The sequence below is a fragment of the Hibiscus syriacus genome, unplaced genomic scaffold (assembly GCF_006381635.1).
Source record: "Hibiscus syriacus cultivar Baekdansim isolate YM2019G1 unplaced genomic scaffold, ASM638163v2 tig00110893_pilon, whole genome shotgun sequence".
Lineage (NCBI taxonomy): Eukaryota > Viridiplantae > Streptophyta > Magnoliopsida > Malvales > Malvaceae > Hibiscus > Hibiscus syriacus.
The window spans coordinates 6494622-6507476 of NW_024062901.1; the positions used below are offsets into that span (position 1 = coordinate 6494622).

At 31.4% G+C, this 12855-nt stretch overlaps 2 protein-coding genes across 2 annotated transcripts; one reads left to right on the forward strand and one right to left on the reverse strand.

Moving 5' to 3' along the window:
• The first annotated feature begins 3489 nt into the window (after nt 1–3489).
• Nucleotides 3490–4490, forward strand: LOC120145168 (zinc finger protein ZAT5-like). Its single transcript, XM_039159059.1, has one exon. The coding sequence runs from the start codon at nt 3595–3597 to the stop codon at nt 4402–4404; it is 810 nt and encodes a 269-aa protein (XP_039014990.1). The 5' UTR covers nt 3490–3594; the 3' UTR covers nt 4405–4490.
• Nucleotides 4491–9497: 5007 nt separating this feature from the next.
• LOC120145167 (protein PMR5-like) lies at nt 9498–12403 on the reverse strand. The gene is given in 6 exon segments (XM_039159057.1): nt 9498–9809; nt 9811–9874; nt 10914–11072; nt 11165–11343; nt 11771–11942; nt 12012–12403. Coding segments are annotated over 6 exon segments (1176 nt in total). The 5' UTR covers nt 12344–12403; the 3' UTR covers nt 9498–9539.
• Between the last annotated feature and the right edge of the window lie 452 nt (nt 12404–12855).

Consider the following 12855-nt stretch of genomic DNA (forward strand, 5'->3'; position numbering starts at 1 on the left):
ATAACATGTGGAATCAACAACCAGTTGGCCTAATAGGATGAGACAATAGATCCTTTAATCAAATTGGATTGGGGGTCACTCTCGCCTATGTAGTATTTCGCCTATGTAGCACTTGATTCGATTAATCAGATACTAGTGGTTACACAATGACTGTAATGCAAGTTCCTAAAGAAGATGAATACAACTAAAAATTAGAATTATATCTACTATAATTAATTTAATAATAAATATTTTAGTTAATCAATTTAATTATGTAATTGTGATAAAATATTCATCACTAATAAGGATAATATTAGTGTCTAAATTTTTGTCACTTTTATTAATCTTTTTGTGTCAAAAAATATAGTCACAAAAAACATAAGTAACTTTGTCAAAAAATGCAGTCACAAAAAATATAAGTAATTGTGACAAAATTCAATAAATCGTCACTAATATAATAGTGACGGAGTTATTAGTGACGATAAGTGACAACTCAAAAAATTTATCACTACGATATAATCAACACTAAACTCTGGGTTTTGTTCAAAATAGACACCGCACTGTTAATTGCCCTTAATTTTTTTTTTGATATTTTATTATGTTGTTAACTTTTTTTTGTTAATTTTCTTATATGATGTAAAATGTATTTTTTTATTATGTTCCTTAAATTATAGGTAAAATATCAATTTGATCTTTTAATTGAAGATAAATTGTCAATTTGATTCTTAAATTTTAAATAAAATATTAATTTGACTTTTTAATTTTGGATACTATATCAATTTAATCTTAAAATATAGATAAAAAATCAATTTAACCTTTAAATTTAACTAAAGTCCTTTGTCATCAGTCGTCTCTCACCATTATCATCGGTAACTATTGACTTTCGTTAATTGTTATCATCGATGATTATTGAATCTTAAAATTTCTAATTCACTTGTGATGGCTTAATTTGTTTAGCCTAACTTTTGTTTAGATATCGATTGAGATCTTTTTTGTTTCTTTTTCTAAGTTATGTTACTACAATTTCTTCTCAACGCTGTCGATCTATTATTTGGTTCACCTTCAGAAGGAGTCTTAATTTCTAGGTGAAAGGTATCAATAAGACTCTCTCTGCTTGTCTTCTTCTTCTACTACTACTTGTCTCTAGCGACTTTGGCTTTAGGGTTTCTTATGAACCCAAACTATCAGGTTCTAGTTGATTCACTTCTATTCATCGAAACCTCTAAACAAAAATTGACGTCAACGTTACATTTTTTGTGCATAACCATTAAATTTGACCGTTATTTGACATATGTCACATATATAAAATTTCAAAAAAATTATTTAAAAAGATTTAATATTATAGTTTGAAAAACCAAAACAATCTCAAAATTTCACTGTCGACTGATTACCGTCGAATTATGCCGATCGTCGTGAAAAGCTCCAGAAGGGTCACCAATTTTCTAAGTTTTCATTCGTTATTTTTCAGCAATTCTTATGGCTACAGCTGGTCGTACATTAAACAACCACCACCATTGAGTTCCTCGCTCTGCCCTGAACAAAATCCAGCCGGTGGTGACCCTTCATCGTCGTCGGAGTTGGGGGATGGGAGGGAGAAGGACGACACAGGGGGTTTGATTTTATTTCTTTTTCTAAAAAATATTTTTTATTATTAAAAAAATAAAAAAAATAAAAAAAATATAACGGTAGACACTTAAAAGTGTATCGAAGAAAACAATAGACACCTATTTTAACCAACAATTATTTAGACACCAAAAGTTAATTAAGTGTAATTAGCCAAAAACAAAATACAGAAAACCTAGGGGAGATTTCGGAAAGATTTGTGGAGTTTCAATAGGAGGTTTCAGAGTTCAACGCCCGTCGATAATGACCGGTCGATAACAACCAACCGATAATGAGAAACTTTGATTATATTCAAAATTAAATTAATATTTTATCTAAATTCAAAATAAATAAGTATTTTATTTAAAGAATAAAGATTAAATTGAAAATTAATCCCTTTTACTAGTATATAACATCATCAAATTAACAATATTTAATGTTACATTCTAAAACATTATAAATCGATAATGTAAGTAACCATAAATATTATGGTTGTAAATTTAATAACAAAGAATAACCACTTATAAAACGAAAGTGATCATCTTGATAATTTACCCTAAAAATTGGGTCATTATGCTCTGAACTTTCCTATAAAAATTCCATAGTATAATTGAAGTGCTCCAATCACACTCAATCAAGTGAACTCATTAATTGCAATAATTATTCAAATATATTTTATATATAGTTGTAAACAATTATAACCAAATCCATCTAGTAGATAACTTTCCAAATACACTCTTAAATAACATATTTAAAATGTTTAGAACCTAACTCTTTGGCTCTAAACATCACTTAAATAAATTATTTATTATTTGTAAATTGATAAAAAATTATTTATTTTTGACCTTTTAAATAATTTTTTGAATTTTATCTCAAAATTAAATGTATATTTTTGTTAGGAATTTATTATATTTATTTATTATTATAGATTTACAATAAAATTAATTTTTTTAATTACAATGTATTATATGTTCAAAATTTTATGAATATATCATGTAGACACAACTATTTAAACAAAAAATCTCCAATAATTTAACATTATAGTTTTATTTTTACCATGGGCCTTGTTTTTAGTAATAGTAATACCTAGGAAAGTTGGAAATCAAAAAGGAAGAAGAAGAATAGTAGGGGTGTTCGAAAAAACCTGGAACTATTAACCATAACTGTTAATCAATGTATATGTTACATTTAACAGGTTAATTAATCAAACTGTTAATATTAAACGGTTTCGGTTAACAGAATCACTAAAAATGATGGTTAACAGTTAAGATTACAGTTACAAGTTTTGATAAACGGTTAACCGTTAAGAAATTAAATTTATAATTAAATTTCTAATTTATTATATTTTTACACAAATAACTTAACATAATTTCTATCATTTATAATTTATATATATTTAATAAAATTTGTATACAAATAATTTAATATATATATCATTTTTAATTTTTATCTCTTTGAATATATAGAAATATTCTTACACCAATATAATTATGTGTTTATTATTAGATACTAAGATATTTGGAGATGTACATAATTACACCAATGTAAATATACATTAAGTGCTACATTTTTTTATTTTATTTACTTACATCGGTGTAAGTATTATGAAAAAAATCGATAAATAATTGTCATAAGTTAATCGTAAGTTAACCTGTAATTGAACTGTTAATAATGGTTAACCGTTAGTTGTTAATCATTTCTTAACGGTTAGATTGCGATTAGAAAAATCTTATAACCGTTATAACGGTTAACCAACCGTTTAAGTTAAATGATACGATTAGGTGTCTATGAACATTCCTAAAGAATAGTGGGCATATATAGCAATGTACAAAGTATTTCACTAATATAATAATATAGACCCTTATCCTTCGCTATATAAGGACTCCCCCTTGCTCTCTCTATCTTTGCTTCCTTCTTCTCTTACTCATCTCCTTTGTTTGGTCACTTGCTCACATTTTTTTCTTCATTTTTTTTACTCTTCTTGGCTTTGGTGGAGATTTAGGTGTGTTGGATATGGAAGTTCATCAACATGAATTTGTGGGATCTATTGATCATCGTCAAGCTTTGACCATGAAAGGCAAACGTACGAAGCGCCAAAGGCCCTCGTCCCCTCTGGGTGCGGGTGTGTCGAGCTCGTCAAGTTCTTCTATTGGCGGAGTTAGAGGTGGAGTGGTGGAGGAGTATAACTCAATTTCCTTTACGACCACTACGTCCGGTGAGATTTATGAGAGCACCGAGGAGGAAGAAGATATGGCGAATTGTTTAATCATGTTGGCGCAAAGTGATGGTCCCAAGAGAATTGAAGAAGGGAAATTCAAGGTTCGAAAAATGGGTAACCGGAAGTTGTCTGAGATTACGACGACGATGAACAAGGGTGGGCTTTTTGTTTACGAGTGTAAAACTTGCAACCGATCTTTCCCTTCGTTCCAAGCACTGGGAGGGCATAAGGCAAGCCACAAGAAGCCCAAGGGCGGCGCTTCCACCGTCGGAGAAGATAAAGATCACCATCACGTCGATCAAGAACCGGTCTTGAAAACTCCAGTTCTTGCTTTACAAATGAACAAGAGTAACAAGATTCACGAGTGTTCAATCTGTGGCTCGGAGTTCTCGTCGGGACAAGCCCTCGGCGGTCACATGCGACGGCACAGGGCGGCGGCGGCTGCCACCGGCGATGGAGATGAAAATAAACCCAGAAATATTCTATCTTTGGATCTTAATCTGCCTGCACCAGAAGATGATTTAAGGGAATCGAAGCTCCAATTCGGAGCACCACAACAAGCTATTGTTTTCACCGCACCAGCTTTGGTAGATTGCCATTACTGAAACCAAAAAAAAAAAAAAAACAGAAAGTAGATGGACCGATCAATGTGAATTATGATTAGTATATGGTTTCAGTTCGATATTATTTACAGTTTATTATTATTCTTTGAATTCTTTATGCAATTTTGTTTTGTTTTGTTAGAGTTGTGAAATTTGATGATCAACTTGTTGAAGTTGAATACTTTGGGTAAGTGGTTAGTGTTCATGGTTGCCTTTCATTCACGAAAAGCGAGTGATGGGTGCATCTTTTATTTCATTTTTTAAAAAAATAGTGGGTAAACTACAAATTTAGTCATCAAATATTTATGTGGTTCTGTTTTGATCAACAAACTATTTTTTCTCAAAATATTACGTTTTAATTTCATTTTTTTGGTAAATAAAAATAGAACTTTTGATGTGGTAATATTTTAATTTTTTCAATAATAAAATGAAATTACTTTACACTGACACATCAATATTGTCGTCGATTTTCTAACTACAAGTGATCAAAACTAACGGTGGGTGTCATTTTGTTAAAAAAGTAATTGAGTGACCAAAATAAAACCATGAGAACAGTTAGTGACTGATTTATCCAAAAATATTTTACAATTTTAAAGAGGAATATATTAAAATTAGTATAAGATCCGATGTAAGTGATTATCCAAGGTTTGGGGGCATCAACACCACAGAGAATAAATGGATAGCAAAGGTGAGTTGGAAACTGTCCGACCCATCTGTATCTCTACGTTTCATAATTTTTATTTGGATATAAAAATAATAATTTAACTTTTAAAGATGTATATTTTGGGTCAGCTTTAATCCTGCTATTGGTTATTCCTAATTAACCAACTATACCATCCCTTACTTTTTAAGTCACTTAAATTCAATGCCAAAACACCACTTAACACTAACTAATACTTGGCATTATTATCCATCCAGCTAATGAAACAATCCTTCTCCTAAGAATTTAAAATTTTATATATATTTTAAATATTTTATTAATAATTTAGTTGTATCTCTTAAAACTTTATAACTTAACCCTGGTATAAAATTTTACGTTTGTCCTTACCGATCGCCTCTAATTCTATTATTGGTTAAATTCTAAGAATTCACATCATGAATTTTTTTATTAGTCTGGAATGATTACAATGTAATATATGTTTGAAAGACTTTCGACCATTTGACAATGCACGTTTAAACACTCTTGTAGACGTCGTGCTCGAATCTGAACCTCAAAAAGAATAATATTTCCTTTAACTATCGATGTCACTCAATACGTTTACATCATCAACTATGTTTAAATTAAAAGAAGATGAGGATTAGAATTGATGGAGGAAAATTAGTTTGGCATGGGGATGGTTAAGGGGGGGGGGGTAATGGAGTTTGATAAGTGCACGTTGGGTGAATATTAGTAAAGGCAAAGGCCAAAGCATGCGGGAAGGGAAGGCACTTGCGTGAGATGTCCAAATACAATTAAAGTTGATCATTGACATTTGCACATGTACTTGCCTTGTCTTCTAAGTTCTAACCTCCCAATATTCTCATCTTTATTATTCTATATACGACGTGCTTATAGCACTCCTTTTAATCTAAATTTTTACTCTCTTTATTTATTAAAATATCCATTCCAAAATTGTCTACTAAGTCTCACATAGGGGTAAGTTTTTTAATAGTACGAGATAGTTATAAGGTAGTATTTGTTTAAAAATATTTTAGTCTTATTGATAACACATATTACAGACATAACTGTTCGAACTCGAGACCTCTAAAGAGGACACAATTTTTATTTTACCATTTACTTGACTTTAAAATTGAGATGGTTGAATAAATAAGTTGGGATTCTTTTTACACCCATCACGTTCTCAAAACTAAATAACTACTAAACCAATTCTTGAATGGAACTTGAAACAACGTGTACACAATACTTCGTGACATGAATTCAAAATCGAGATGGTTGGCAACATCATCTCAAATTTGTAATTACTAAAACTTGGTAATGTTCTTATATTATAAGATAGTATCACTTTTACCATCACAATCGAACCAAAGACAAAGAAATAAAAGGAATTAGGTTTGGATATTAACGTGGACCGTTCGTGATATGTTAGAGGGATCGAGGGGTAGATGAGAACATTCACCACCTTAAAAATTTAAAATTACTTTAGATTTTTAAAAAATTTCTATGTATTTTGTTTATTAAAAATATGTTTCCTTTCTCCTAAAATTTTGTAGGTTTAAATTTACCACCCTAAAATTCTAAAAATTAAAATTTACTCCTTTAATATAAAATGTTACGTCTGTAGGTGCTCTCCAATTTCACAGCTTTGAGATTTGCATTGCTTCTGTGTTGAAATGGCCAAAAGACTTCAAGGTGTTGGTAACATGCGAATAATATATATTTGGGTAAAGCACATATTTAGTGCCCAATTATCACTTTTCTTCCATTTTTGTCACCCATTTAAAATCATACCTAATGTTATATTTTGATTTCATTTTAATCACCCGCCGTTGAAAGAGTAACAGAATTGATGATGTGTCATTTAAAAAAAAATCAATGATGACGTGATATTATCTTGTGGTGATACGTCTGAATCAATGTTAATTTTTAACAGTGAGTTACCAAAATGAAATAAAAATGTAACGTTAAATGATTTCTAAATAAAAAATAGTTGGGTGACTAAAACATAACAAAAATGTTACTTAGTTACTAAATGTATAGTCTACCCTATTTATTTTTTGAACCAAAACTAATAAGCCAATAATGACTAAAGCTTGGGTGTGGTTCTGGTAATTACCGGCTATTCTCCCATTATTAACAACTCTCAACAAACCTTGTAAGTTGTAATATCTTTCTAATCACTCAAATTACCATAATCTTGGGTTTGAGTCCTCAATACTAAAACCAAACCCATTACCTATGTTTAGTTCATCTCACCAAATAATGACAATGTGTTAGATTGAATTAGACGTTTTCGATTGATAATATATTTTTATCCCTTAAAATTTTATAAGTTCGTCATTCTAAAATTTTACATGTTCACCTTCACTGACATAAAATCACATGTACGTTCCAGTTAATATATGTATATGTGTTTTGGTGAAGAGTTTTAGTTCCCCTTTATTCATTTACTTCCATAGGTGTGAATGAGTCATGACTTAAATTTTACTAATAAATGCATAGATGGAAGATTATAGATATGAGGCGTTGACAGTTTCCAAATGTTTAAATGGAACTGGATGAAGCAAAATACACTATAAAATGTTCGACAATGAAACTGAGTTGTGGGTTAGTGACCATTATGGCCATGTACTTGATTTATGTAAACAAAACAAAGAAAGGAAGAACAAGAAGTTGCTGTGGTCACGTCAGTCTTGCACACTCAAGGTCCCCAGTTAGATCATGGGCAGCAACATTTTAAATTTTTTCCCTCACCTCACCCTCTCTACGCTATCTTGTAAATGACGCGTCTGCAGGTGAAAAATATTACAACGAATTTGATTTAGTAAATGGAAATGGATAAAAGAACAGCATGCAAAGCCAATCAACTGAGACTGCGTGGAGTAATTATAGAGCTGCGTAGGAAAAAGAAACGAGATGTAAGAGAGTCCTAAAAGCAGCCAATTTTAGTTGGCTCTACGGCTGAACCTTTCAAGCAGGGACAATATCGCCTGGCATGTGAACGAACACAATCGATAAAGGAGCAACCGTTACCGGCTTCACCGAAAATACACGTAAAGGCTCCAATGTAGGTATGATCCCCGAAGACTTTACACCTCCGTTGAGTAGCATGATTTGACAGTGTAAATTTCCGTCTTTTGCTGTTAGATGGTATTCCTCTCTTCTAATTAGTCTTGCATTTAGGCAGCTTGATGATATGGATTTTGTGCTTATGGCGGTGCTTGCGTCGCAAGGGCATTTGTAGTATTGAAGGCAAGCTTTGTCTTGACGGTAGTGCTATGTATGTTAATGATACTTTTGTGTGTTATTACTTATAGCAATATTTTTGTGTATTTTTAAATTTTAATTAATATCTAATATACATTAATATTATATTTTTATTATAAATTAAATAATTTTGTGTTATGGAATTTCTTTTTCAACTTTATTGTTTTATATTTGTATAACTTATATATTAAATTTATGTAATGATTTTTAATAGTTATAATCTAATTTAATTATTTAATAACTATTCTTTTTATTTCTATTTTAAAAAAAATTAGATATCAAATATAATTTTAGTATTTTAGTTATGAATTCAAGTTTTCATTTATATTAACCAAACATGTTTTCTAATTTTCAAAAAATGGAAAATGAAAATTATTTTCTAAAACAAAAATAGAAAATCTTTTTAAAACCAAAGAGACCCTTAATTATTTTGTAATTGTTATTTAGATCTTTTACCATTTTAACCCTTAAATGAAAGTTCATTTTTCCATTTCATATGCTCTTCAAGAGAAATTTCTCTAATATCCTAAGAAAATATTTGCTTTAGAAAAACTCTTTTTGGCTTTTATAAACCATTCATGAGTATTATTTTGAGTGGAGAGAAGAGCAATACCACTAGAGTACACTCCATTTTTCGGGTGTACAAAATTTGGAGAGTCATGCTAATTTCGGGAGGTCAATATTCGTCTATTTTAACGATTACACACATCAAAACGAATTTGCCACAATTATCATTTTGTTTAATTATTTTATTTAATATTTTTTAATCAATACTAATATCTCGTTTTTCAACAATTTAGAAGTGAATTCCATTGTCGAAAGGTATACCAATGATTATATAGAAAAAAATCTCTATGTTTACTTGAAAGTGTTAATACCTTGTTCTAATCAAATCTCCAAGGTATGCGACTGTGTTTACATTCTGTTAATAGAAAATCTTATTAAAATATAAGCATAAAGATTGAAGGAATACATTTGTTAATCAAATATGATATGGTTCATATATTTTAGTAATAATAAACATTTATAGCACTTTAAAACGTCAAGTGAAACATGTGTTAGTTTTCCTTTGGTAAAATGATTTTATTAATTTAAACCAAGTGAAAAGGGAGATGGTATTAGATAAATCTTAGTAACAAGTATTCGATAGCTGGGTTACGCTGACCTATAATCAAAATTTAATAGTAATCATATAACTATAAATGAAGTGAATCTAGTAGAATAATACAGTATAAAATAGTTCATTCCAAGTATCAGGTAACCCAGGGAGGCACCAATGGCTACAATCAGACGACTTTGCCGGGTTAGACCTCTGAGAAGGGCTTATATCGCCGCTGTAAATCGAAGGGTGCCCATCTTTCCTAAGCTCAGAGAGCATTGTTATGTCCAACAAATATACAGGCACGTGCATCTCCCTAATGACTTCATCCAACACTCTTGTCTGATCTGCATATGCGCCCGTGTATCTAGTTACTTCCATAGGGGGTCGTTTCTCCATAACAGTTTCTCGTGGTCATCGCCATTGCCCCGGCACTCCATTCACTTGGACTGTCAATGAAGTTAACCAAACGAAATCATCAGATTATCAAAACAGAACAATACGGTCATTCATGCACATCTTATTTGTCAATGAAGAAATTGAAAAGGATTAAGGAACTTTCCTCAACTGGAACTAGGGGTGTTCATGGTCGGTTAACCGTACTGTTTAGCCTAAATGATTAGTCAACCGTTATAAAGGTTACCAAATTTTGCTAACCGTATCCTAATCGTTAACCGTTATTAACAGTTCAGTTACATATTAACCTGTTACAATTTTTTTTCTAAGACAACACAACATAAAAATTTCAAAGTTTTATAAAATTTACCATGATATAAACATATATATTTACAAAAATATTATTTATTTGTACATACCACCTAATATATCTGTTTCTATAAAAATAAAATATAAATAATTTTGCGTATTCAATTTAAAATTATTTGTACATAAATAATTTTATTTATTTATATTTTATTTTTATAGAAACAGATATATTAGGTAGTATATTCGTTTTTTGTATTCAATTTAAAATCTTGCGTGCATATTTGCTAATGAACATACTAAGATCAAGTTTAAATAAGATATTTATTTCATCTATGTTTGATTTAATGTGCTGCAATATAAATAAATATGATAACTAAAATAATAGGGAAGAACCATTTTGATTATATTTCTAATTTTATTCTCTCAAAAAATATATATAATTAATTATAATTTATAATTTATTATCGGTTAATCATTTATCAAAATTCATAACCGTAATTGTTAACCGACACTTTTAGCGGTTTGATTAACAGAAACCTTCTAATCTTAATGGTTCGATTATTAACCTGTAAAATGTTACGGTTACACCGATTAACAATTACGATTTTATTGTGAACACCCTTAACTGAAACGGTTAAGCTAAGATGTCTACAATTTGCATGATTTCGTTTGCTATGTTTGCCTGTATGATTATAGCAGTTTCTGTGAATTTCCCTAGGCCTACCCTGTCTTATTTTGAATCCGATGCCATAGTCGACACGGTTATTTGAGAGAGAGACTTACTCATAGTGATCGGGGGAAATGGCCTGAAAAAAGACCCTGGTTCGAGATATGTCGACATTGGTGTCAACCCAATTGGCCCATGTTCTTAGCCCTTTCTCCATAGCAACCAAACGATCCACGTCCTGGTAGTATTTACCTCCCGATTGAATCATATCCCACCTGCCAAGTTTTATCCCAAACCATTCTAGTTAAGCAAGAACAAAACCCCATTTGAGAACTTTTCACCAACACAAAACAAAGTGCTAGCCTACCCTTGGAGAGACCCTTCATGAGTCCACCAATGGCCTGTGTTAAACACCAGGACGTCGGCCATTCGCCAGGCATTTCCATTTCCAGCTATGTCGTCCAACTTTACGATTTTCTTCCCTTGCACCACATCAATGTCTACCAAATACGGAGCTCGAAAATACGACATGGTTATACCATATTCCTGCATTCATCAGTTAGACAAAATTTACCTTGTAGGATAGAAAAATAGTACAAATTTAAGTTGGGGTAAAAGCACAGTAGCCAGTGAGTAGTGGCTTTTAGTTGGCATGCTATTTTGCAAAATAATTCTCAGTTTGGGTCCCTCAGACAACTGTTATAAGGACGTGGTCGAAGCGACTTTTTGGCCATGAAAAAAGCTTCAACACTATTTGCAAAGGAAGCTGGATTCAGATATTTCAATGGACATTTTCAAAAGAAATTTGGACCATATATTTTAGATAGTGGCACAAGTATAAATACTGTTTAAGTTTTTGCAATAGTTCAAAAGTAAAGATAAATTTAAAATTTTCTTCTTCCATTTACTAAAACTAGGGTTTCAAGAGCTAAGGAAATGGAAAAAAGAAGAAAGAAGGTTTGATAAGACTGACCAGGAACTTGAAAGTGGAAAGAGGCATTGCTCTGTTCATCTGAGTCTGGGTTTGTGGATCCCCAGCCAAAATCATACAAATCAAAGACTCCCATTGATTTCTTCCCAGCGAATCCCCAACGAACATCACATTCTTCCCCCTCATCTTCGACAAAAAAGCAGCCCCATCGAACCTGTCATAAACATACAAACACAAAAATCATCACCCAAAACTGTTCAACAAGGAAGTAGTATTCGAATACCTTGGGAGCTGACAATTGAGGGGCTGCCATCGATACTTAAGGTAATCAGAATCAGGTCTCCCAGATAGTTGACAGTTGAATTGTGGATCTATGGCTGGACAGCTTGAGTATTGGTACAATGGGTAAGAATCATCACGGACCCACGTCCCTGTAAACAATGCACAAGTGGTTTGGTTGGTTTGGAACATTGGTCTTGGGGATCTATGTTGGGGGTGGCTATGGTGGTTCCTCAAGCTTATTATCAGAGCTGAGAAAGTTGTTCGGGATTGAAACAAGGACAGAAAAAGGAGGGTTAAACAAGGCTTGAAAAGATGGGAAAGATGGGTTGTCATTTTTTGAAGAGAAATGTTGTAGGTAAAAGCCAAAGATAAGAAAGTATACAAGAAAAAAAAATAGTAGTGTTATATGGAAAGGAAAGTGGGGGGTTTTTTAGGTTGAGGGTGACCGGTGAAGTTGTGCAGAAAAGATTGGTGCTTTTTTGTTGTGTTGTGGTGGAGCTCTAGGCTTTCACGTGAGCTTAAAATGGAGTGTCTGCAACTTGGCGGTGGATTTCAATCTTCCTTCTTTAATTTTGACTGGAGTCTTGCATCCGCTTTAACTTCACCTTGTCCCACATTTTCGTTTATGTAATATAAAATTAGTTTAAAAATTATATTATATTATATTTATTTTATTTAAATATAAAGTTATACTATTTAGCGTCGGTTTGTTTCATTAAAAATGTTTTTCGAAAAATATTTTTTATATATATTTTTGAAAAACGTTTTATAATATTTGAAAGATGTTTAAACCATTTTCTCACTAGTTGATGATTTTTTTAAAAATTATTTATTATAAATATTAA